At 46.2% G+C, this 27,359-nt stretch overlaps 1 protein-coding gene across 1 annotated transcript in view; it reads right to left on the bottom strand.

The window, feature by feature from the left end:
* DOP1B (DOP1 leucine zipper like protein B) overlaps positions 1-27,359 on the bottom strand; it is a 145,101-nt gene that overhangs the window by 77,075 nt on the left and 40,667 nt on the right. The window contains exons 3-6 of the mRNA XM_023724416.1: positions 14,737-14,918; positions 13,748-13,918; positions 4,286-4,475; positions 866-964 (exon numbers count right to left, since the gene is read on the bottom strand). Of these exons, the coding sequence (XP_023580184.1) occupies positions 866-964; positions 4,286-4,475; positions 13,748-13,918; positions 14,737-14,918 (642 nt within the window). The remainder of the gene's footprint in view (positions 1-865; positions 965-4,285; positions 4,476-13,747; positions 13,919-14,736; positions 14,919-27,359) is intronic.

A 27,359-nucleotide genomic window follows, 5' to 3' on the forward strand; every position in this document is an offset into this window, starting at 1 on the left:
TAAAAACTCAAACCAAACCCGCTGCCGTTGAGTCGATTCCGACTCACAGCCACCCCATGTGTTACAGAGTAGAGCTGCTCCATAGGGTTTTTCTTGGCTGTGATCTTTAGAGGAAGTAGCCCTGATAGCACACTGGTTAAGCTGGTTCAGCTGCTAACTGAAAGGTTGGTACCTGGAACCCGCCAGCTGCTCCATGGGAGAAAAGTGTGGTGATATGCTCCTGTAAAGACTGAAACCAAAAAAACCAAACCTGTTGCCGTGAAGTCTATTTTGACTCATAGAGACCCTCTAGGACAGAGTAGAACTGCCCCATAGGGTTTCCAAAGAGCGGCTGGTGGACTTGAACTACCGACTTTTGGTTAGCAGCCATAGCTCTTAACCACCCTGGAAACCCTATGGGGCAGTTCTACTCAGTCCTAGAGGGTCGCTATGAGTCGGAATCAACTTCATGGCACACAACAACAACAACAAATCTTTACAAAGCAGATCACCAGACCTTTCTTACATGGCACCACTGCACAGGTTCAAACCACCAACCTTTCGGTTAGCAGCCAAGAGCAAATTCTTTGCGCCACGCAGGGTTCAAGCACTTCCTTACACATCTACAAAGCTGTATCTCAAAAAGGCAGTTCTCAAAAGGACTTGGTCCTTCATATGCTGGGCATGGAAAGAAGCTATTAGATATTTGCTATGGAAATACCATGTTCACAAAAATGAACAAGGACTTTAATCTGTCAAAAGCAATCAGTGATCATTAAGTGGCTGAGCTCTCCTCTCAAGACAAAACTGCTTGAGATTTGTCATTAACACGCCCCACATCCTCAGGAAACACCGTGACTTACCTAGAAGAATAGCAATGACTTACCAGACAGGTATAAAGTGGGAAGAAGAACAAGACAATTTCCAGATTATTTCTTTGCACTAGAACATTTGGGTCCAACAGTGATGCACATAAAGACTTTACCTGTAAGTGATAAAATGGCATTAAACATTTCATTACAAAGACAAACCCAAAACAAACCCACTGCCATCAAGTTGATTCTGACGCGCAGCAACCCTGCAGGACAGAGTAGAACTGTCCCATGGGGTTTCCAAGGCTGTAATCTTTATGGAAGCAGACTGCCACATCTTCTTCCCGAGGAGCAGCTGGTGGGATCAAACTACCAACCTTTTGGTTAGCAGCCGAGCACTTTAACCACTGTGCCACCAGGGCTCATATTATAAAGACATTTATCATCATGTGCATCCTACTCTTTACAGTCATAAAAATGAAATGACTTTTCCTGGGAATCTTGAAATCCCTGTGTTAAATCACCAGGAACAGAAGAACAAAGTATAATAAGGTGTGAGGCAGGAAAGGTGCATCCTGGTTCTAGAGGCTACAGAAAGCTGTGTGGCCCCAGGAAGATGCTCCGCTACCAACCCTACTTGATCCAACTGAAAGTCAGAGGGGATTGGACCAGAGAGTCAGGTTCTAAGATCTCAACTTCTATGATGTCAAAAAGGAACGTCCTTAGGTTCCAACAGGGATCTTAGGTTAGACTAAAACCTTGAAGATATTTGGCCAAATGGATTTCCAATCAATTCAATACATATTTCAAGTGTCTTTTCTGAATACAGATAGGTGTACTACAGATGCATACCAGATGGTAAGAACCATAAAATAAATGCAAATAAAGAGCTATGAAATTTCTTGAAGACCTCTGAGAATTCAGGAGAGGGAAAGATCTTTCAGCTGGGGAGAACAAGGGAGCTCAAAGGGCAGGTCGGATCTACATTTAGACCTTGGAGAAGGGAGGGGCAGTAGGTACAAGAGGAAGGAATGGTTAGAGAAATGATGCATCACCCCAGATGTGTGAGGCCAGCCCCGTCAGCCATGCAACGGTGTGTAGAGGGCCTGAGAGGTCCCTGGGTGGTGCAAATTGCTAACACACTCAGCTGCTAACCAAAAGTTTGGAGGTTTAAGTCTACCCAGAGATGTCTTGGAAAAAAGCTCTGGTGATCTACTTCTGAAAAATCAGCCACTGAAAACCCTGTGGAGTGCAGTTCTACTCTGACATACACAGGGTCAACATGAGTCAGAGATGACTTGATGGCAACTACACAGGGCCTGAAAGGGGAAGGTAAGGGAATTTAGTGGGTTGGGAGCAGACTGTTAGAATACTCTGGAATTTGGTCTTAAATCCACAGGCAGCAGGATGCTAGATAACTTTTAAAGCCCAGGATAGATATGAGCAAACTATGCTTTAGGAAAGCAAATCTTTTAGCAATTGATAAGGGCTGAGTAGGTAGAAGATGGGATGATAAAGAAGTTATAAAATTATGTTCTGATTGAGGAGCAAGACATGAGAAGCTGAAGCAAGGCAGTGAAAATGGAGAGGAGTCTTAAGTGAAGCTGAGAACAGGAGAGAAGGAACCTATTTATGAGGGTCCCTTATACCCCAAGCACTGTGCTTGGTGTTCACACCAATGCTTTCATTTAATCCTCAGAGAGTCCATGGGAGGGCAGATCTACTACCCCCACTTTACAGAGAGGAGGGGACTCAGGGGTGAATAATTTACACCGAGTTGCAGAGCTGGAATTCAAAACCAGGACTTTCTCATGGAGGCATTCAATTTCGACTTTATGGTGGAAGTGTGGGTTCACCACTAGGTGGCGATAGACAGCAGGCCATTAAGAACCGAAGAGGTCACTTTGGGGAAAAGAGAAAAGAAGGGACGTTGCTGGGGGAAGAGCGCTCCTTGAGGGCCTGAACACGGACTTCTACAGAGCCCCGACGGTTTGGGTTTGAAAACAGCCAAAGAAGGCAGTGACGGCAGGAAGAGGAACAGAGGCTGGAGGAGAGAGCTTCAGCGTGCATGGCGAGGTCCGCGTGAAACGGGAGCAGAAAACAGTTTGAAAAAAAGATTTTAGCTAAAGCGGCAGACTGTGCAGAGGCTTTCTGAGTGTCGTGTACAGCGAACTGAGCTGCGCAAGGAGGCTTAGATGTGAGCAGCGCATATATCAATTCTACTACTTGTGTTAAAAAATTCATCTGAAGTATTTGTCCACAAAAAACAAATACACAAAACCTGCAGATGAATTTTATAGCAGCTTTATTTGTAACTGCCAAGAACTGGAAGTAACCAAGATGTCCTTCAGCATAGTTTGACTGAGACTGGAGGGACCCCAGAAGACATGGTCCCCGGACTCTCCGTTAGCCCAGAGGCCAACTCTTCAGGCAAATATTAGACTGGACTGTGGGATGGAGGGTGATGCTCATGAAGAGTGTGCTTCTTAGCTCAAGGAGATACATGAGACCAAATGGGCAGCTCCTGTCCAGAGGTGAGATGAGAAGGCAGAGAGGGTCAGGTGCTGGATGAATGGACATGGGAAGTCGGGTGGAAAGGAAGAGTGTGTTGTCACAGTAGAGGGAGAGCAGCTAGGGTCACATAGCAATGTGTGTGTAAGTTTTTGTGTAAGAGACTAACTTGAATTGTAAACTTTCACTTAAAGCACAATAAAAAAAAGTAGGGGAAAAAAAAGATGTCCTTCGGTAGGTGAATGGATAAACAAATGTAGTACAGCCATATTGGAATATTAATCTATCGATAAAAGGAAATAAGTTATCAAGTCACAAAAAGCCACGGAGGAACCTTAAATGGATGTTGTAAGTAAAAGCAGCCATTCTGAAAAGGCTACCTACTGTATGACTCCAACTATATGACATTCTGGAAAAGGCAAAACTAAACATCAGTGGCTGCCAGGAGCTCAGGGCAGGGGACTGGGATGAACAGGTGGAGCACAGGGCATTTTTAGGGCAGTGAAACGAGTCTGCATGACACTGGAATGGTGGATGCATCACATCACACATTTATCAAAACCCATAGGACTGTGCCTCATGACAGGTGAACCCTAATGTGAACTGGGACTTTGGTTAACACTAACGTATCAGTACTGGTTCTTCAACTGTAACAAATGGACCTCACTAACAAAAGGTGTTATAATAGTAGACACTGTGCAGTGAGAATGGGGGTAATATGGGAACTCTTGTACTTGATGCACAAATTTTCTAGAAACTTAAAACTGCCCTAAAAAATAAAGTATTAAAAAAAAAAAGATTCTCAAGCTTACTCCATGACAGTGAGCCTCGTCCTGTCCAGGTCGTGCCTGGCTCGTCAGGACACACTCTGAACCCTGAATGCCTTGGTGTACCCTGCTCCTGCCCCTGCTGCTCCCGTGGTCTCGGTGACAATCTGTATCAGGGAGCCATGCTCATGCCCCGGCAGGGCGTGTACCACCTACCGTAAGCTGGTAATCCGTCCCCAGCATGAACTTCTGCTCCTTGCCAGGCGCCTGGTGGTTGATGTGGCCCACGACAAAGAGCGAGGCTGGGAGGCGCACGGCCGGGCTCACCAGGACACTCCCCCAGAGGGCAGCATAGAACACCTCCCTGCCGACCACCACAGATAGCCTCAGCAGCAAAGCATCTGTTCTGTTCACGAGAGAGGAAGTGATTTGAGGGCTTGCCCATGGCCCCGTCTCACCTGAATGCTGCTCTGTGAATACTCCGCCAACATTCGCAGCTCATTCTTCCTGGCCGCGGAGAACGCCACCTCTGTTAAGTGTTCTGAGCTGCTGCCATCTCTTGCCCTTATGCTCTTGTCTACCTGCCAGCTGTCACTGAAACTGCTGCTAAAACAAATACCACCTGCTGCCCAAACAAATAGTACCAGGAGGTAAGAGTCTGAGCGGCTGGGTCACAGTCATACATAGCCTCACCATGGACACTGAGGTACTTGTAGGAGGCGCTTCCGTCCCACAAAGGGCACAAGCAGTCATCCATGCTAGACAAAGGCGTGAGAAGTCATTAACTTGTCGGAAAAAAAAAGCTACATATGCTACAGCATGGATGAACCTTGAAAATATGACGCTGAGTGAAGTCAAAGGGACAAATATTCTGTTTCCACTTATGTGAATTATCTAGGATAGGCATGTATATAGAGTCCAATGTTTATTAGTGGCTATCAGGGATGGTTGGGAGGGAGGGGAAAAGCGGACTCACTGCGTAGGGGACACTGAGTTTCTGTGAAGGGTGATGGAAAAAAATGGAAAAGGATGGTGGTGGTGGTTGAACAACGTGACGAACATAACTAATGTCACTGAATTGTATACATGAAGAACGCTGAAATGCCAAACCATTTGTTGCATATATATTTACCACAATGAAAATAAAAAAGAGGCATAAACTGGATACTCAATAAACATTTGTTGCATGGGGGAGAAAAAGCCAACATGACTGACTTAAGACGTAAGTAATTATAAAGATAGCTCCAGCTTGAGCACAGTCGAAAACGTGCCAAGTGATATTTGACTTTAGAAACTCTGGGTACAAATTTCACTATCGTACAAATTCCATAAGAAGCCCTGGTGGCACAATAGTTAAGCACTTGACTGTTAACTGAAAGGTTGGTGGTTGGAATCCATTCAGTGGCTCTGAGGGAGAAAGACCTGGCAATTTGCTCCCATAAAGATTACAGCCTAGAAAATCCTATGGGGACGTTCTACTCTGTCACATGGGGTCACTGTCAGTGGGAATCAGCTGGACGGCACCTAACAACAGCATAAATTCTGTAAGGCAGGAACACCTTCCATCTTCCCACAGGACTGCTATTCGCTGACACCCACACGGTGACACTCTCATGCTGAGGTATGATATTTATGCATCTCGTATCTTTATCTGGGTCTACCATTATACCACCTCGGCAACTTCACTTATGTGCAGTAGGAGAAACAGCTTCGTCAGGATATCAGGGCTTGTTTTTCCAATTTCACTGGCTTGGGACTCTGCTCTGCTCAGGGTGCACCTGCAGCTGACTGATGTGCCTGTTCTAAGAACTGGAAGCAACCAAGATGCCCTTCAGTAAGTGAACAGGTAAACAAACTGTAGTATATCCATACGGTGGAATATTAATTCAGTGATAAAATTTTCAACACTGGCTGGGCAATAGCCATCTGCTAAGGAGACAGCAAACGCAGGTTCCTACAGAGGGATTCTTTTAATGACTGATCTGACTCAAAATCTGAAGGCATTCAATTTCTCACAGGTTTCCTATTATTTTCAAAGAAGACAGAAAAGTCACAGAAGGACGAGTCGGTTCTGATTCATGGCGACCCCGCATGTGTCAGAGTAGAACTGTGCCCCATAGGGTTTTCAGTGGGTGATTTTTTTGGAAGTAGACTGCCAGGCCTTTCTTCTGAGGTGCCTCTGGGTGGACTCGAACCTCCAACTTTTCAGTTAGCAGCTGAGCCCAGTGTAATGTGGTAGTTATTCAGTGTCTTAATCTGCTAGGGCTGCTATAACAAAATCCCACAAAGCGGGTGGCTTATAAGAACAGGACTTCATTGTCTCCCAGTTCCGGAGATAACTGTCCAAATCAGAGTGTCAGCCGTGGCGATTCCTTCTGTGGGCTCTGAGGGAGACACTGTTCCATGCCTCTCACCCAGCTCCTGGTGGCTCCCGGCAATCTTCGGGGTTCTTGGGCTTGCATCTGCCTCCATGGTCACATCTTCTAACTCTCCCTGTCTGTCTCTTTAATGAGACACCACTCAGATGGCATCAGGACCCTCTCTACCCCAGTATGCCCTCATGTTAGCCTAACTGATAACATCTCAAAGACCCTATTTCCAAACAAGTCACCTTCACAGGTACAGGGGTTAGGACTTCAACAGATCTTTTTAGGAGACACAATTAAAAAAGACAAAGGCCCTCAATGAGATGGACTGACACAGTAGCTGCAACAACGGGCTCAAGTATAGTAAGGATTATGAAGATGGTGCAGGACTGGGCAGTGTTTCGTTCTGTTGTACACGGGGTCGTTATGAGTCAGAAACGACTCGACGGCATCTAACAATAACAATTAAATCCATAACATCTAGGTGTCTGGAGTCCACCCTTCCGGGTTCAAATCCTGGATCTGGCGCTTCCTGGCTGTGGGAGCTGGGACAAGTTGAACCTCCGTGCAAACCAGTACCCAGCTCTGAGATAGGAAAAAGAGTCCTCACCTCGCGGAGATGCTGTGAGAGTTAAGTGAGAATATCCGTGTGATACTGCAGGAAACATGCTGCCTGCAATTCCCCGTAGGTCTATCAGCCCATTGTAGGTCGTCAAGGTTGTGTGTCAATGTGGCTGGGCCGTGATTCTCAGTGGTTTGGCAGTTATGATGTAGTCTGGCAGTTATATAATGATGTAATCACTTCCATGATGAGATCTGATATAATGTAATCATCTCCAGGATGGGATCCGCTATGAGCAGCCAATCAGTTGAAAGGGAGTTTCCTTGGGGGTATGGCTTACATCCAATATATGTGGACTTTCTGGCAAGGCTCTCTGGCTTTTGCTCACCCTGGACCCTGTGTCAGGCTCTTCATCACCTGATCTCTGCTTCTTGGAACTTCAGCCAGAAGCCTGCTGTCTTACCTGCTGATCTTGGATTTGTCAGCCTCTGCAGACTGTAAGCCAGCGGCCTGCCATCTTACCTGCTGATCTTGGGTTTGTCAGCCCCTGCAGCTACATGAGTCAGGAGAAGCCTCCAGCCTGATGCCTGACCCACAGACTTGGGACTTTCCAGCCCCTACAACCGTGTGAGCTATTTCCTTGATATAAATTTCTATCTCTCTCTCTCTCTCTATATATATACATATATGGAGCACTGTGGTGTAGTGGTTAAGAGCTATGGCTGCTAACCAAAAGGTCGGCAGTTCGAATCCACCAGCAGCCCCTTGGAAACTCTATGGGGCAGTTCTACTCTGTCATACAGAGTTGCTATGAGTTGGAATTGACTTGACGGCAACACATGGTATACACACACACACACACATACATGCTTCACTGGTTTTGCTTCTCTAGAGAACCCAGCCTAAGACAGTCTGTTTGCTGGCACATCCCCAGCACTGGGAGGAGCACTTAGCACATAGCTGGCACTCAAAAGAACCATCAAATGAATGTCGTGCTTTCTTCCTATTTTAGCCCAAATCGTGTCCAGCTAATTGTTCAATAGTCACTTCGGTCTACATAAAAATATTTCATACAGAATTATCTACTACCTTTTTGTACTAAAAATGCAGTTTGTTCCCCTTAAAACTAGTCTAAGCCCTTTTTATCTCATAAAATACTAGTAGTAAATGATGCACAGTGTCTTCTTTTTGTAAAAAAACAAAAATGAGAGGCAAGCATTTAGGAAAAGTACACAGAACAATTTAGTGGCTGAAGATATTGATTGTTCTTCTATTAAGGCTGAGCAAACAAATACAGCTTAGCTTTGTCCAGCTCTGAAAACAACATAGCAAGGGCCCTAATTTTAGGCGGAAGCACCACTTAGCAGCTGCAGTTACGGTAAGATGAGGCAGGACTGGCACCATGTCCCCAGGGCACAGGCAGCACTCCACCGAGCAGATAGGATGGTCCCAAGCTAGAAAGAACTCCTACAGCAACAGACTAATTTAGGAAGCCCCCGGAGCGCTCCTCTCTCTCCAAGGATCCCTCTCACAAGAAAACCAATGTGTAGATAAATCCCAACTCAAGGACACTAAAATCACACCCCTCTTTGCTTCGAGCAGCATATTCCCAAAGTATGTTCCACCAAATTGTGGCCACCGGAGATGTTCTGCAGAAGAGAGCTCCCTGTCACAAAGCCCAGGACACGCTACACATGCCATCCCTTCTGCAATATTCAGAATATGTCGACTAGCTTTCTTTATTAGCCTTTATTCTTTAAAAGTCTCATTTTATTCATGGTTCCACAGTAGAGTTTCCATCTTCCCTGTGGAAGACCCGGGTTCGACTCCTGGACGATGCACCTCATGTACAGCCACCACCCTTCTATCAGTGGACGCTTGCATGTTGCTATGATGCTAAACAGGTTTCAGTGGAGCTTCCAGACTAAGACAGACTAGGAAGAAAGGCCTGGTGATTTACTTCCACAAATCAGCCATTGAAAACCTCACGGATCACAACATTCTGATCTGCAACAGATCGTGGGGATGGCATAGGACTGGGCAGCATTCTGCCCCATTATACATGGGGTCACCATGAGTTGGGGGCAAACTAGATAGCAGCTAACGACAACAACAAAAATTTAAACGATGTCACAGCGGAGAAAAGGGCAGTTACAACAGGCCTTTGCTATGGAAGAGCAGAAATTCAGTAACTGACAGTGAGACAGAAAGATGGCCATGTGAAGATGGGGCAGAGATTGGAGTGATGCTGTCACATGCCGAGGAACACGTAGGGCCACGAGAAGCTGGAAGAGGCAAGGAAGGATACTCCTCTAGAGCCTTTGGAGCGAGCATGGCCCTGCTGATACCTTAATTTCAGACTTATAGCTTCCAGAACGGGGAGAGAATGAATTTCTGTGTTTAAAGCCAAAAACCCAAAAGTTTTTAAAATCAATTAACAAAAAAACCTAAGTAACTTTCTACTGAGTAAGAATTACTCAAGAATGACTCATCTCGTTTTAGTAGTTAAATTCCAAAGTTAGTGAGCAGAGTTGAGAGTCCAGATCTCTACACTCTTCTACTCAAAACCAACCAAAACCAAAAAACAACAATAAAACCCCAAACCCTACCTCCTCTGCTTCCTCACTCACTCTGGCTGCGGTTTTCTCTGCCTCCTGCAACCACTAGCTCATTCAAATGGCTACTCAATTGAAAGCAAGTGAGTCACCAAAAAAAAAAGAAAATCCAAACCCACTGCTGTCGAGTCGGTTCCAACTCAACTCATAGCAACCCTATAGGACAGAGCAGAATTGCCCCACAGGGTTTCCAAGGAGCAGCTGGTGGATTTGAACTGCTATCCTTTTGGTTAGCAGCCAAGCTCTTAACCACTACACCACCAGGGCTCCAAGTGAGTGACACAGGGCTATAAATCCCAAGCATTTCACAAGCCTAGCCCTGCAGCCACTTGCCAAATAGACAGCCACTGCAAGCTAAGCTGTCACCAGACCTAACAGCTCCTGGTATGATCACCGAGCAAGCAGGGCAGGGCCAACAGCGCATTCGCCATAATGCACCGTCAGATCTGGCTCCAAAGAAGGGAGAAGGTGGGTCTAGAACCAGCAGAGCTTATCATCATGGTCCCTGGAACTGTCCAAACCAACTGCTGATGGAGGTTTCTGAGTTATTTAAATCGCTGGCACTACTGACATTTGGGACCAGATAATTCTTCATGGTGGGGGCTCTCGCATGCAGTATAGGATGTTGGACAGCATCCATGGCCTCCATCCACTAGATGCCAGCAGCACCACTCCCCAGTGTGACAACGTCTCCAAATGTCCCTGGGGGCAAAATTGCCCCCAGTGGAGAAGCACGGACTGAAGCAAGAATCTCCAGTGGGCCCGTGTTTCCTTTCTCATAAACCATTTAAACACACGCTCCTCCCCCACCCCCTAAATCTTCTCATCTTAATGCAGCAAAACAGAGCCACACAGCTATTTCATGGGCACTTTAAGAAAGGAATTCTGGCCAGAAGCAGATAATCTGCAGGCCTCAAGGGGTCAGCGAGTGAATAATAAGCCCTAACATTAGCCAAAATTTCCATTCCTATGGGTCGCCAAAAAGCACAAACCTGGAGCTGTCTCTGCTGACACAAAGCTTGGTGAGTCATCCAGCCTTCATTAGCCCTAACCTAATTCACCCCTTTGCAATTCCTACCAATATGGACATAGTGAACCCCCACTGTACTGTCCCCCCGCAGTCAGACAAATCCCTTTGTGCCTGCACATTATTTGCTGGGGATGTTTTACTCAATTACTAAGCACTTTTGAGAAACTAACATGGATACCAAAAAAAACAACAACAACCTCGTTGCCATCGAGTCAATTACGACTCTTAGAGACCCTACAGGACAAAGTGGAACTGCCCCATAGAGCTTCCAAGGAGTGCCTGGTGGATTTGAACTACCAACTTTTGGTTAGCAGCCGTAGCTCTTAACCACTATGCCACCAGGGTTCGTGTGCAGCTACCACAATTACTGAGCATGCACACCAGCTCAGAGATGTTACCTTCGGCCAGTCTCCACTTGGAAAGCTAATAACTGAGAGTTTCTGGTGCCACCGACACGGGGCTTAGTTTTCTGTCACGGCAGAACCCATTCAGTGATTCATGCAGCTCTTGGTTCAATGTCAAAAAGTCACAATGTCAGTGATGGAAAAAACGCATGTTAACCAACGAACGCAACTGTTCAATGAACCCTCACTTACCAACTAAGACAACAAACAAAAACTCCCAAACTATTCACATGCTCCTAGTGAGTCACTCTCACAGATTTAAAAAATTTCAATAAATTATGGGAACTGATGTGTTCATCTGTCAGATGATGGAAAAAAGTTTACACACACATGCAAACACCCACATACACAAACACACCCCTTACACACAAACACACTCTTTTCATACACCCATACACCACACACAATCACACACATACATACCACACACACACTCACACCTGTTATTAAACCATGAATGTAGCTGAAGTTCTAGAAAGAGCCCAGAACTAGGAGTTTGAGGGACATGGGACATGGATATGACCCCTCTGTGACCCTGACCATTCATTAACCCAACACCCACTTACTGAGTCTCACTAAATTACCAGCCACAGTGCCTGGTGCTAGAGTTGAAGTGGCAACAAGGCAGGTTCTACCTCATGAGGAAATAATGGTAAAGGTGGATTCTCCACTGGGAAATTGCAAACCACTTCCAGATCTAGGTGAAAGCTTGAAATGGCCAAAATGTAAATTTTTGGTTGGGTTTGTGAAATTCCAGTATAGATGCTGGTGAAACACGCCCTTGGTCACCAGCCACAATCCATTCTGGTCACCTGGCTTCCTTGAGTTGATGGAGGTGCTCCAAGCAGACCTCTGGACATAGGATCCCTCCCCACCCCCCGCCACTCAGTCACAGCAGACACAACAGGCAGGAGTGAAGGGCTGGTCCTCTGGCATGGGGAAATGCGGGCAATGCAATGTGAAATCAAATGGATACCTTTACAAGCACGAGGGTTTCTAAACCTCCCAGGCAGGCTGCACATTGGCTCTTAAAACAGGTCTTATTATCAAAGGCTAATCACTGTGGAATCTCTCGGAATAGTTAACACACAGGAAGTGAGTTCTTATGTTATAATTCTTCAGAAAACCTGGATATTGTATACGCTCATCACTGCAATCTGACGGGATATGCGTTTTCTCTCACTCTTAAGCAGTTACCAAAAAACTGTGGGAACTTTGGTGCCCGCGAGCTTTATGAGTTTCCCCAAGGTACAGCTGGAATCTGTCAAGAGGTTCTGCTTAGCATCAGAATGAATCACCTTTTCAAGCTCTGCCCATCAATGAAATCTGCCTTGGCTTTTTTTATTGAGAACCAGCCTTGTACAACTGAAAGAACAGGACTTTAGGATTTGACCTGTGTGTGTTAGAATCTCAGCGCCTGCTGACCATGTGACCCTGGGAAACTGTCTTACCTTCTGACTCTCACCTGTAGAGTGGGATAACTCATGGGGCACAGGAAGTAAACGTGATAATGTGTACAACACAGACTGCAATTGTCCAGTAAGTGTGCACACGTTTCCTCCACAAAAGGAGCCATCGTAAGAGCTCAAGTTTTCTTCTCTGTGTCTTTCATAAAATGATGGTATGATGAACTCATAGCGGGACAGGATGCAGGAGACTGACCTCCACACTACCGCCTCCCTCCCTAACTAGCTACGTTTCTCTAGGTAAAGGACTTACTCTCTCTAGACTTGGGAGTTCCCCTTTGGTAAAGGAGATGCAGTGAGGTTCCCAAGAGAACAAAAGTGTTTCGACAGGCAGACGACATTGTATCTCTATCTACCCTGTATCTCTATCTTCCCATGCTTCACATATCTCTGCACCTCTTTTCCAGTTTCTTATAATGTAACCGAGTCACTGGGTGGTACAAATGGTTAAAGCACTTGGCTGCTAAGCAAAAGGTTGGCAGTTCGAGTCCACCCAGAGGTGCCTTGGAAGAAAGGCCTGGTAATCTGCTTCTAAAAAAATTAGTCACTGACAACCCTATGCATGTACACCAGTGTTTGCTGCAGCACTTTTCACAATAGCCGAAAGATGGAAATTACCGAAATGCCCATCAACAGATGGACAGATAAACAAACTGTGGTATACACACACAACAGAATATTACTCAGCCACAAGGAGAAACGAAGTTCTGATACATGCTACACCATGGATAAACCCTGAAAGCATTATGCTGAGCAAAATAAATCAGTCACAAAATGACAAGTACCATATGATCTTACTTACATGAAATAAACATATACAGAGAAACCAAAAATTATCAGTGGTTACCACGGATGGGAGGAAGAGGGAAAGGGACAGTTTTTGCTTAGGAGACACTGAGTTTGTGTTAATCGCAGTAGAATAATTTGGAAAAGGATAGGAAGCTTGGTGGCACAACTTGAAGGATGTACTCAATGTCACTGAATTGCACATGTGGAAATTGTTGGATTGGTGTGTGTTCTGCTGTGTATATTTGCACCACGATAATAAATAAAAATTTAAATTAAAACAGAAAAGAAAACAAAATCCTATGGAGCACAGTTCTGTTCTGACACACACACACGGAGTCTCCATGAGCCAGAGTCAACTGGTACTGGAATAAGAAACAAGTCGCCTGGTCCACCTGCCCGCGCTCACGGGGGACATGGGCATGAGCACGGGTGAGACAGATGCCCACCTGTCATAGATCTCCGAGCCCTCCTCGAGGCCCGGCAGCAGGCCGATGATGAAGGCCTGGAGGCCGGGCAGGAGCAGCTTCTGCAGCGGGAGAAAGTACTTCTCATACAGGCCGAGGAGCACAGGCCTCACTGACATCGCCGCGTTTGCCAGGAGAGGAAACAGCCCACAGCTTGGAGAGAGAGGGAAAAACAACACGCTGTTATGGACTGAACTGTGTCCGCCAGACAGATGTGCTGGAGTCCTAATCCCTGTGTCTGTGAAGGTGACCTCGTCTGGGGACATGATGATGCTACCAGTTAAGTTAAATGAGGTCATACCGGAGTAGGGTAGATCCTAATTCCTTGTGAGTCGTGTCTTATAAAGGGAGAACAGACATGGAGACAGAGTCACACACAGGGACAAGATGCATCTACAAGCAGCAAAGGACACTAAGGACTGCTGGCAGTCACTAGAAGCTGGGAGGGAGGCACAGAGCAGCCCCCCTCTTAGGGGCCTCAGGAGGAATGGACACGGCCCATACCCTGAAATGGACTGCTAGCCTCCAGAACTGTGAGGCAATAAATTTCTGTTCTTCAAAGTCAGCCACTTTGTAGCATTTTGTTACAGCAGCACTGGAAACTAAGACATACGCGGATTAGAAGTTCCAAACAACAAGCCAGCTAAAGGGAGTTTTAAAAAGCAAATGGACAGCCGTTTACAACGGTAACACAGAGAGATGCATGACATGAGATGGCCGCATCACACTGTGAGGTAAAGAGCAGGTAACTAAACAGTATGCCCATTAAGCTCCTACTTCAAATATACTTAAGGAAAAGCCTGGAAGGGTATACTCCAGGGGAACCCTGGTTATCTCCTGGTGATGGCTTTATGGTTATCTTTGCCCTTTCCTCCACCTTTTGCTTGTTTGTCGTTTTCTAATCTCGTGAAACGGGATATGGGTATATTATTCGGGTAATAAAAAGCAACAAGGCAGAGAAGCAATCGTACCTGTATAGAAACAAATCCTTGGCCAGCCATTTGGTCCCAACAATTTTGAAGATAATCTCGTAGGTTTCTAGGGCTTTTAAGTGCACACCGCTGGGCAAAGCCGGGTGCAAGCATTGAGCTAATCGCTTGCTGATAATGAGCCGTCTTGGCAACAAGGAATACTTCAGGTTACTCTGAAGAGCCTGTGAGACAAGAGGAAACAAGTGAGAAAGAAGACAGCGGTTGACAGCTGGACGTAACTCTGATGAGGCCAGAAAGACCATGCACAGGCCCCAGGTGTGGTTGTAACAAAGTGACTTAGCAGGACAGGAAGGCATGGGACCTCACGAGGGGCCATAGGGAGGGTCCCAGGACATGCACGTGTGCCCCCGGCACCCAGGGAAGCTTCTGGCTAGCCACACTGGGGCAAAGCCAACACCAAAGTGGAGAGCAAGGGAGACACTGTCTTCCTTTGAAGCCACTCTGTCACCGTGAGGCCAGCTTCTTGGCAGCAAGACGGTCCTGTGCATGGATGAGGGTGCCTCTACCTCCGGTAGCCACCAATGCACCAGCCGTACCAGGGCCAGGTGACCACCTGCCCCTAAAGAAGACCCTGCTTGGGGCCCCCATGGCCCTGGATTCTTGTCCAGGGAGAACAAAAGAACTGACTGTCCCACCCTCTTCCAGCTCAGCTTCACAGCCAGGTGCTCTGAAGGGGGCTCGTCCCAGAGGAGATGGGTTCAGAGACACACGTAGTGACTTCTGGCTACTGCATCAGTGGTGGTCATGTTAGGTGCCATGCACCACAGCCCCAGGGGGACAGAGCCACAACTCTCTCCAGACAGGTTTCCTTCAGCAGGACAGCTTGTCTGAGAGGAAGTATCGCCGTGTTTGCTGTGCCGAGAAGGACGTTCAGGAGTGCCAGCAGGCTGGTGCAGTTCTGTGTGGCATCACGGGAGGGTGCCATGGGCTGGACGGCTCCTAATTGCCTAAGCGTATAATACAAAGCATCTGTTGTGACGGTGGAACCAACCGCAGAGCTAATTCATTAACGCGCACAAATATTTACTGAAAGCCTACGTGGTAAAGTCCACACTTCTTAAACTGCCATTCAAAGGCCCCGACATCTGACTCCAGTTGGCTTAGCTGCCGCATCTGTGTTTGCAGCCTGCCCCGCTCTGTCCTCCGCCCCAGCACCCTTTCCATCCCCTTTGCTGACTTCTCCACACACAGGGTTCGGCGCAGGGTGCCTCCTCCACTAGGTTCCGCGAGCAAATTCCTATTATGCACGCACAACACCGTCCTAAAAATATCTGCTTAGGGGTCTGACTTAGATGGGGAGCACCTTGAAGGCCAAGAAAGAAAAAAGAAAGAACGAGAAAAAAAAAAAAAACACACACATAAAACCCAGCTGCTGTCGACTCCAATTCATAGTGACCCCACGTGTGACAGAGTAGCACAACGGACCTGTGCGTGGGTTAGGGTGCCTCTACCTCTGGTAGCCACCAATACACCAGCCGAACCAGGGCCAGGTGACCACGGGGTTTTCAATGGCTGATTTTTCAGAGGTAGATTGCCAAGGCACCTCTGGCAGAATAGAACTTCCAATCTTTAGGTGAGTGCTCTAACCATTTACACTACTCAGGGATTTCAGCTTAAGGGCAGGATCAGCCCAATTCATCTTTGTTATTTTAAGCACTTTGCACAAAGTCTAAAACAAAACAGGCGGACTGGGGGTGTGTCACAAGGCATTTGTGATGCTAACTGCATTCCTTCAGGTGTAAGAATGCCGCCCACTTACCATCCGGAGCAAAGGAGAGTGAAGAAAACCAAAGACTCAAGGGAGCAATTAGTCCAAAGGACTAATGGACAACGTGAACCACAGCCTACACGGCCCAGAGACCAGGAGAACTAGATGGTACCCAGCTACCACTACCGACTGCTCTGACTGGGATCACAATAGAGGGTCTTAGGCAAAGCGAGAAAAAATTGTAGAACAAAAAAATCCAATTCACAAAAAAGACCAGACTTACTGGGTGGACAGAGACTGGCAGAACCCCTGAGACTACGGCCCTAAGACAATCTTCTGACCTGGAACTGAGGCCATTCCCAGAGACCACCTTTCAGCCAAACCATAGATAGGCCCATAAAATAAACAATAACACCTGAGAGGAACGGGCTCCTTGGAACAATCAATCATATGAAATCAAAAGGGCAACACTTGCCCAAAAACAAAGAGAAGGCAGGAAGGGATAGAAAATCAGGACAAAAGGAAATGGGGAACCCAGGATGGAAAAGAGGAGAGGTCTGACACATTGTGTGGAATGAAACCAATGTCGTGGAATATTTTATGTCCAAACTACCGAATGGGAAACTAATTAGCTCTGTAAACTTTCACCTGATGCACAATAAAAAATAAAAAAAAAAAAAGAAAGAAGACTCGGGTGAGGGTAGAACATTTTTTTTTTGTTTACATTATAAACTTTACAGAACTACCTTGTTTTAAAAACTATGTACATGTACCACCTTACAAAAATTAAAATTAAATTTACAAATGATGGGGTGGCATTCCCACAGAAGAAAAAAAAAGAATGCTGCCCCTTAGGGCCATGACAACTTTACCTTTACAAACAAAGAAAATGATCACATCTCTAAAACAAACACTGAATTTGTAGTTAAGTGAAGTCAAGAGAAGGAAAAGAAGAATATTTTTTCGTGAGGGCCTGTAGTCTAAATAAACCCTTAAATTCAATAAAACTATATCTTTAAAGGAATCCCTCAGTGGTGTGAACAGCTAAACGCATTCAGCTGCTAACTAAAAGGTTGGTAGTTCAAGTCCACCCAGAGGTGCCTTAGAAGAAAGGTCTGGCAATCTGCTTTCAAAAAATCAGCCACTGAAAACCCTGTGGAGCACAGTTCTATCCTGACACACATGAGATCACCATGAGTCAGAGTCTACTTGACAGCAATTGGTTGGTTAATTATAGATTTTTCTGGAAGGCTGTATAAGAAACCTAACAATGACGGCTTCTCAGGAGGGGAAATAAGACCCTGGGGAAAAGGTCAAGAAGATGACATTTTTCACTGAACAGCTGTTACATCTTTGAATTCTGCTCCATCTATTACTTACTCCCCAAAATTTAATTATAGCACACGGAAATGGTCTGATGTAATTGGTTGCTGGACTCAGTGTAAGGTTGTTGAGGTCATTTATTATTCACCATTCAATATTTATAGTCAACTCAGTATTCACCGACAGGCAGATAACCCTACAATGGGCATAAACATTCAACAGTCCCTGCCCTTCTAAGGTGTTATGGTCTGGTGGCGGATAAATACCAGAATATAAGCAGTTACATGGGATTGTTTTCTATATTATACAATATGTTCTTGACGAAGACCCAGAGGGGAAGTCTCCTTCTACCAGGTAAGGCTGTGCTTTTGGAAGTTGTTCACCTTGATCTTAATGAGACTGAATCACTGCACCTCATCTCACTGGCCACGGGAAAATTCACGGCAGCATGTTGCTTAGCTCTAACGTCTCCGTGCCCCAGCCCTTGTGAGGCCTGAGCCAGACCAAATGTTATGGATTGAATTGTGTCCCCTCAAAATGTTTCTAGGAATCCTAACCCCCATACCTGGCTATGTATAAAAAGAGCAGATGAGACACAGAGGCACACACAAACAGGGAAGACAGATGCCACTTAAGGATCGCCAAGAAACCAAGGACACCTGGGACTACCTAAACCAGTTACTATGGAGTCCACTCTGACTCATGGTCACCCATGTGTGTCAGAGAACCATACTCCACAGGGTTTTCAGTGGCTGATTTTCAGAAGTAAATCACCAGGCCTTTCTTCTGAGGTGCCTCTGGATGGACTCCGACTTCCAACCTTTGCACTACCTACAAGGAAGGAGCGGACATAGCCAAGCCCTGATTTGGACTTTTCACCTCCAGAACTGTGAGCAAATACATTTTTGTTCTTTAAAGCCACCAACATGTGGTATCTGTGTTACAGCAGCACTAGGTAACTAAGACACTGAATGTTCTAGAAAACACCTGTGGAGTGAATGGAGAAGTGGCAGAAGCACACACTCCCTCAGGAGGACACATAGCACCACTTGGTGCATTCACACCATGAGCGGCACAGGCACAGCTCGAGCAAAACGTGCAGGTGCAGGGGTGGGGGCAGAGCATCAGAGGTTGTGAGTAAAGCTGATCAAACCCAGAGCTCAGGAACTGACTGCAGAGCTTGCTAGACCATCTCTTGGAACTGCTAAGACATTCAACCACTGAGTATCACCATCATTGCTGAACAATGAGCCTGGAGCAGCACCTGTGTCACAGAGTGTGCGTTAACATACCTGGCACAGAGCCTGGCACTTACTGTGTGCTTCAAAACTGAGGGGGTTACTAACATCAGGCTGATGCACATGAGCTTAGGAGTGTATACTCATCTAGCACTGGTATAAGAGAAATACCACAAGTGGACGGCGTGAAACAGAAATTTGTTCTCTCACAGTCTAGGAGGATAGAAGTCCAAATCGGGACACCAGCTCCAGGAGAAGGCTTTCTTTCTCTGTCGGCTCTGGGGGAAAGTCCGTGTCATCAATCTTTCCCTGGTCTAGGAGCTTCTCAGTGCAGGGATCCCGGGTCCAAAGGACATGTTCTGCTCCCGGCACTGCTTTCTTGGTACTATGGGGTCCTCTGTCTCTCTGCTCACTTCTCTCTTTTATATCTCAAAAGAGACTGCCGCAAGATACAAACTAATCCTGTAGATTGAGTCCTGTCTCATTAACATAACTGCCTCTAATCCTGCCCTCATCAACATCACAGAGGTCGGATTTACAACACATAGGAAAATCACATCAGATGACAAAATGCTGGGCAATCACACAATATTGGGAATCATGGCCAAGCCAAGTTGACACATATTTTTGGGGGACACAATTCAATCCATGACAGGCGGTAAGAACCATGAGCTCTCGAGGGACCCCTGCACACAGACCTACCCTGGGCCCAGTGGAAGACTCTCTCCTGACCAGTGAACAATGGGATGTGTTATAATAATTCTTGAAGAGACATATGGACTCATTCCATCCTCTCCCACGTGTGAATTTTCAATCCTTAATTAGCAAGATGGAGACCCCCGGTGGTGCAAACGTTAATGTGTTTGGAGCTAACTGAAAGGCTGGAGGTTCAAGCCCACCCAGAGGCACCTCAGAAGAAAGGCCTGGTGATCTACTTCTAAAAAATCAGCCACTGAAAACTCCATGGAGCACAGTTCCACCCTGACACACATGGGGTCGCCAAGAGTTGGAAGTGAGTCGACAGCAACTGGCTGGTTAAATTAGCTAACTAACCACCTTGAACCATCTCCCACCTTCTAGTTCTTCAAAACTCCTGATTTCTCCTTCAGAGAGGGAGAGAGAGAGAATGTGTGTGTGTGTGTGTGTGTGTGTGTGTGTGTGTGTGTGTGTTTCCTTGCCCAGTAGGTTAGTAAACTCTGTTTTGTAAAGTTCTGGTGGTCCTTTTGTTCTTTCTCACCATCTCCATCAGCCTTCACCAACAACACACCCCAGCTCCCATCAGACAAACAAGGACAAACTAAACTTAGCTAAAAAACTCCAAGAGAGGAAGCATCTGATGCCAAGAAGAAAGCCCCTAGCTGACAAGGCCAACTCTCAAACTGCCTTCCTGATTCACACCCTTGAGTATGGGCCAAAAACTCCTGCTCTGGTCTCTAGTCCTGGTGAGCTTTTCTTCTAAGAGCTAAATGGGCTCCAAGTTCAGAACTACTCTCTCTTTTCCCAAAAACTTCCCTTAGTCTCATCCCCCTCCCAGCTGTCTCCAAGACTGGAATCACTGCATAGACCAGGGAGTGTCACCCTTAATCTGCATGTGTCTTCTTCACTGACAGCCCCTCCAGGTGATGTGCTTTGACAGGTATAGAAGACGGCAGTCTGAGTGCAGTCTGCCACCTTTCCCTGTGATCCATGAACGAACCTTGTGCTTAGGACCAGATATGTTGGCCTCCTTTCTTGGATGGGAGACGGATGTGAGCTGACTCCCTTTCTTGGGTGTCTTGACCCAAAACACTCCCATGGTAGATAGTGGTCTGTCAGCCCATCCCTCCCCTTCCACCCTGAACACGTTAACATTCTCAGGAACTGTGGAGGTAACTGTGTACATTATATGGTCCCTGGCCACCCCCACTGCTGTATCTCCTCCATGCAGAGAGGGAATGGGGTCTTTCTCCTGCACCACAAGAGGGGTGTATGCCAACCATCTTCCTGCGTTGGCTGTGGAGCAAGACCCGCTGGCCAAGGGGGACTGATGCCCACTATCAAATCTGACCTTGCTGTGTCTTATTCTCTATGTGAGTAAGCGCTGTTCTACCCAGTGCCTGTACGAGTAATGTCTTTCTTGGCAACCCGGGCACCTGCAAACTATGCAGTGATTTATTACTCTCCATGTGATGGGACTCCTCCCCTGGAGGTGGTAAAAGGCATCATTACGCAACAGCAAGAAACTTCTCTAAGTTATTCATGGAGAATATTCAAGCTCAGTGAATATTTCCAGGGCAGTTTCCTTGTCTGGCTGGCTTGTAAGCATCATATATATAGTTTAAACTCTGAATTACACAATATATACTTAAGAAAAAAAAGATGAGAAATGTTCTGCTACAACTATAGAATAAACATCACAGAGAAACAAATGAACTGGGAAGGAAAAAAATGGCCATGTTTTTAAAACCACCCTTGAAAGTGCTGAACAGAAAGAAAAAACTATGATTAAACAGGAAATTAAATGTCCTTATTTACTTCACTGAGGAACTAATATATTTTAAAAGCATTCCCTGAGGTATAATTAAGATTTAATTACAGTATTTTTAACATCATTACATTCATAGGACCTGTAGGCTGACATTAAAACAAAATAATAAAATACAAGTATAAAATATAAGTTTGAAAAAAAAAATCTGAACCACATCCAAGCTTCACTAATAGAGACCAAGAAGTGCCTCCTCCTGCTACATCCAAGAAAACATCTATGTTTTTCTTTGACATTACACAATCTCACAGTATGATATTGGCCAGGACTCAGTCTGATTTAGAATGGTTCTATGTAGGAAACACAATTAAAAACTCTAAAAGGCTCATCCATGCACTCAAAAGGTAATCTAAAAATATGGAAGTCCTATGTTCGATAAAAGTTCCCTGGATGATTAGCTTAACTAGTAAAAAAAATCTGCCTTGAGCCTTATGCTCTTTTAAGAACTATATGAGATCAAATTGACAACAGCAACTCGAAAGATTAGCTAGGAACCTTAGGGAGCAGTGAATTTATGTTAATAGGGAAGGAACAACTCAGAAAACGAGGGTGAGAATGGCTGCACAATTCGAAGAACGTAATCAACGTCACTGATTGTACATGCATAAACTGTTGAATTGGTGTATGTTTTGCTGTGTATATTCTCCACAACATCAACAAAATAAATAAAATTATATTTTAAAAAAGTCCCTAAATGGTACAAACAGTTTGCACTTGGCTACTAAATGAGAGGACGGCAGTTCAAATCCACCTAGGGGTACAGTGGAAGAAAGACCTGATAATCTACTTTCAAAAAAAAAATTAGCCATTGAAAACCCTACAGAGCACACTTCTACTCAGACACACATGGGGTTGCCATAATTCTGGACTATGGCAATGGGTTTTATGTTCAATAAAGAAAGAAAAAAAAAGCTTTATTTGGCCTGTAAACATTTTTCTTAAATCTGCTGCCTTTAAACAAGTTTCTAGAAGAGATAGTCCACAGGTGCTCTTGCACAGAGTGACAGCACCGACTCCAGAATGACAGATGCTCGTCTATAAGAAACCTAGGCAAGCCAACTTCGAAGCGTCCCTCTCATCAAGCAAATGAGGAGCCGTGTTTACTCCAGTAAAGTACTGGCACATCTTCCTTCTGGAAGCCTGGTCATCTTTACAAAGCTGTTTGCCTCATGCCAAAAAAATGGAGCTGTAAAACGGCACAGTGAGTAAGAACGCCCAGGTGGCACAAGTTTGAGCACTCATTTAACTACTTGCCCTGCAGACAGGACGAAATACAACAGACCCTGAGTAACAGTAAACCTGGCCAAGCAGCAGCGGAGGAGAGCGTCAGCCCTCACCTGAAAGGTTAAGTGGCTGGTCACCGTGTGAGTTCACGAGAGTGCAGGGGACAGAGGTGAGGAATGGCAAGAGGGGAACCTGGAATAATAGACATGTTATCAAGGTCCTTGGAAGTCATCTCAGAGGGCTGGAGTTTCACAGGCAGCCTGTGATGGCTTCTTTTGTTCAATCAGCGTTACCACTGCTGGAACTTCTTTGTAAACAAAAGAGCTTCCTTCTTGAAAAGGTCACCAACTGAAATATCTCTGTAGTGCACTCAGATGAGTCAGATGACCCTAATACTAACCCAAAGGGCAAGGCACCAAACTAATCAACTCTCAACGTGGGTTATGACATCCACCTACCACACCCACCTACCACGCTCCCAGCTCACAATAAAGCTACTGGCAGGGAACAAGAGGCTCTGCCTAACGCAACCTTCCACGTTCGTCAGAGAGACACATTAGGAAAAACAGCACACAGCAACGAAGGAAGATGCAATGAGCTGTGGTTTTAGGTATTTTATTTCTTTTGAATCAGCTTTAAGTGCTTCATTAGGTTTTTGAAGCTAATTATTATCTTCTGAGCAAATACATGTCGGTGTAGGAGTTTCCGAGGTCTGCCGAATCAAAGTACCACAAATTAGGTGGCTTAAAACTTTAGCTGCTTATTCTCTCACTGTTCTGGGGACTAGAAGTTAAAATTCAGGTGTCAGCAGGGCCATGTTCTCTCTGAAGGCTTGAAGGGAGCAATCCCTCCTCATCTCTTCCAGCTGCTGGTGGACCCAGTCATTCCGTGGCTTGCAGACACACCACTCCAATCTCTACTTCTGTCTTCACACCGCCGTCCTCCCTCTGCGTCTCTTCTCCTCCCTTATAAGGACACCACTCAGACTGGATGAGGATCCTCCTCCAGTATGTCCTTATGTTAACCTAACTGATAACATCTTCAAAGAAGCTATTTCCAAAGTAGGTCACACTCAGAGGTACCCAGGGGGAGGACTTCAACATATCTTTTTGTGGGACACAATTCAATCCCTAACACTTGGGTAGGAATACAACTAAAGATTACAAATTTTTTTTATTGTGGTGAAAATATACACAACAAAAACATTGGCCAATTCAACAACTTCTACATGTATAATTCAGTGACATTGATTACATTCTTCATGCTGTGCAACCATTCTCGCCATCATTTTCCAATTTATTCTACCACCGTTAACATAAACTCAGCGCCACCTAAGCAAAAACTATTACAAATTTTTAACAATGGTGTCAGAAAGGGGGAGGCTGTGAGCTACTGTAGGCCAGGCCTCTGAGGCAGGCGTGGCGGAGCGCCTGGCCCGCAGCGGGTGCTCACTGATGCTCTATGAGCACAATGGCACTGCTGAAGCCCAGGTCTCGGCTGGGCAATTTCAGAGACTCACTTTTACCAGCTCATCCAGAGTTAGTTCTGCTGTGGAGGGAATGCTTTGCCAGTCTAACCAGTAAGAAGGCAACTGGAAAGTCAAGGGGAAGTGCAACATGAACAAAGGCTCTGAAATGGCCAAACGTGGATCTGAGCCAGGGCTCCACCTTCAATCAGCTGTCCAGCCTTTCACAAGTTACCTGACCATTCGGAGGCTTGTCTTCTCATACCTACCAAGTGCTATCACCTAACCCACCCAGTCATGTGGTGAAACTCAAAGGCGCTGAAACATACAGGGTATTCACTCCATTTCCACTTCGCTGAAGGATCAGTGTTAACACTGAATGTATGTGTACACACACATACGCACACACACTCACATGCCCACATGCATGCATGCACACACACACACACAAATGTGCATGTGTGCACACACATACCCACCCACATGCATGCACACACGTGTGCAGACATACACACTGACAGGAGCCCAGGGCCGTCAACTGCACAGGTGCTCCCAATCTCTTGGTTAAGAAGACTTGGGAATCTTCATGCTAGATCAGAAAGTGACTCCTTAAAACACACAACGAACGTCACTGTCTCATAGCAGGCAAGCTACAGCACACATGGGCAAACACTGTACTTGAGTCTCCCCTCCTGAGTTTATTACAACATTTAGATTACAAAAGCCACTCAACCTCACTATGAACATCTATTTTCCACATTCCTTTATGACCACATCACACTTCCTCAGCCTTCTCTGACGCCGGTACATACCCCCACCCCCACCCCGCCCCGTGGCAGGGGCTCCTGTTATCCTATCTTATAATCCCCTCTGTTAGGGCCTGCGATGGACATGGGTGCCAGGTGCTCATGGTTTGCAGGAGCCGTTGTTGTTAGCAGCCCTTGAGTAGGCCCCTGAGACTCATGGTGACTGCTTCAAACTCATTCTGGTTTGAACCCCTGCTGAGAATGTGCATTTCTAACAAGTTCCCAGGTGATGCTAATGGTGCTGGTTAGGGACCACTTCTGAGAATCACTAGCAGAGCAGTGGTTCTCAAAACTTATCATACTTAAGAATCACCTGTGATCCTGTTAAAATACAGATTCTGATTCAGTATATCTGCGGTAGAAATGCAAATTTTTAGCAGGGGTTCCAACAGGAAAGAACCAGTTTAAAGTCCTGCCCCTGGCATAATGGAATAAATGCCACCTAGTCCTGCGCCCTCCCCGTGACTGGTTGCAGATTGGACCGTTGTGATCCGTAGGGTTTTCACTGACTGATTTTTGGAAGTAGACTTCCAGGCCTTTCTTCCTAGTCTCTCTCAGTCTGGAAGCTCTGCTGAAACCTGTCCAGCATCATAGCAACATGCAAACCTCAACTGAGGGATGGGTGGTGGCTGTGCATGAGGTGCACTGGCAGGAATGGAATCCAGGTCTCCTGCATGGATGGGGGCAATTCTACCACGGAGCCACCACCGCTCTCACCACTGGGGGAGTCTGCCTTCCTTACTGATGCCATGAGGATGATGTTTCCCAGCCCAGACCTCACAGTGATAGGACAGCAGTGGGTAATGACAGGACCCGGGCCAAGACCTTCTTTGGGATTTGTCAATGTGGAGCTAGAGGAAGCCAGAGCCTTACCTCTTGGGCCTCAGAGCCACAAGTAAAATAAAGAACCTAGATTAAAAAGTCAATCCTTCATCAAGCATGGGTTCAGTCCCCATCTTTACAGGGTCTGGGACAACACTGCAATGAGACCCACATACCACGTATCTAAATAAATATCTGGAAATTATAAATGTTGATCACGATGTATCCTATCCCCCACCTTCAAAACATCCTGAAGGCAGGTTCAAATTTAGAATCTCACTCTTTGGAGTTCCATGCAGAAAACTGGCACGTGGGGAGTGTTCTTCCATCTCCTTACACCCCCACTCCATGCAGCCAAGCAAAGGCCCTTGAACTCCTGGGTACAGACACCCCGGCCCACATGTCCAGGTCCACCCAACCCCATCACAAACTGCCACCCTGGAGGTCTAGTAGTGGGCACGGGGCAGAGGCCTGAGCAGGCCTAGGAAAGAGCCCAGGGATGTCTGGTCAGGAAATTCTGGGGTCTTCATTACCTGGAACATGGTCTAGAAGAAGAGAAGGTCAGGCAACAGGTGGGCCCTTGGGCTCCTCATCCTGGATGGGGGCAGCTGTGGGGGCCATCCCAGAGCCCTCTAAACTACGGGGCCAGCCCAGAGCCCTCTACACTATGGGGGCCAGCCCAGAGCCCTCTAACCATAAGGCAGGCAGGTCCTCTCTTGCCTGAGTCTACTGGTGATAATGCCTGTTGCTATAGTGTGTACCTGAAACAGAGAACCACTGAAGCCGAAGAATTCAAAGAGAAATCTATTGGTACATCTTGGGGACAAAGTTAGATGTTCCGAGTCTGGGTAGTGTAAACAGTTAATATGCTCTGCTGTAACTGAAAGACTGGAGGTTTGAGTCCACCACAGGCACCTCAGAAGAAAGCCCTGGAGATGTACTTCTGAAAAATCAGCCCTTGACAACCCTATGGAGCACAGTTCCACTCTGACACACACAGGTCACCATGAGTCAGAATCAACTCCATGACAACGGTTATGCTAGGAAAGGCAGGGTGCTGCTGAAGACCATCGTGAGTATCTCCTTAGGAACAGAGAGTAACCAGGAAGTTCAGGGGTTCCTTCTACGCCCAGCCAGCTAGGAGTGCCAGGACCCCTGAGCCTTTTACCCCTGCCCTGCTCCTGTGGTATCCTGGACAGACACCCTCCGTAAGGATGCTCAGGGACGTCTCCGTCCTTTGTTTGATCCACACTCGAAGGCAAGAGGACATGGCTGCTGAGCCTGTAACCATGGAATTCCCACCAGCAGGATGGAAATCAGGAGCACCTTCATACTGACTCAAACAAAAACGAAAATTAGGCACCTCAAGAAAAGCACCAGCCCGGTACTCTGACAGACAGGAAATCAAGACCCTATATGTAAACAATATACCCAAAGTCACACAGCTACCTGTGTCATCAATCTACAACCCCTTTCTATGATATGCAATGCA

This window comes from Trichechus manatus, unplaced genomic scaffold (assembly GCF_000243295.1).
Source record: "Trichechus manatus latirostris isolate Lorelei unplaced genomic scaffold, TriManLat1.0 scaffold00245, whole genome shotgun sequence".
NCBI classification, from domain to species: domain Eukaryota; kingdom Metazoa; phylum Chordata; class Mammalia; order Sirenia; family Trichechidae; genus Trichechus; species Trichechus manatus.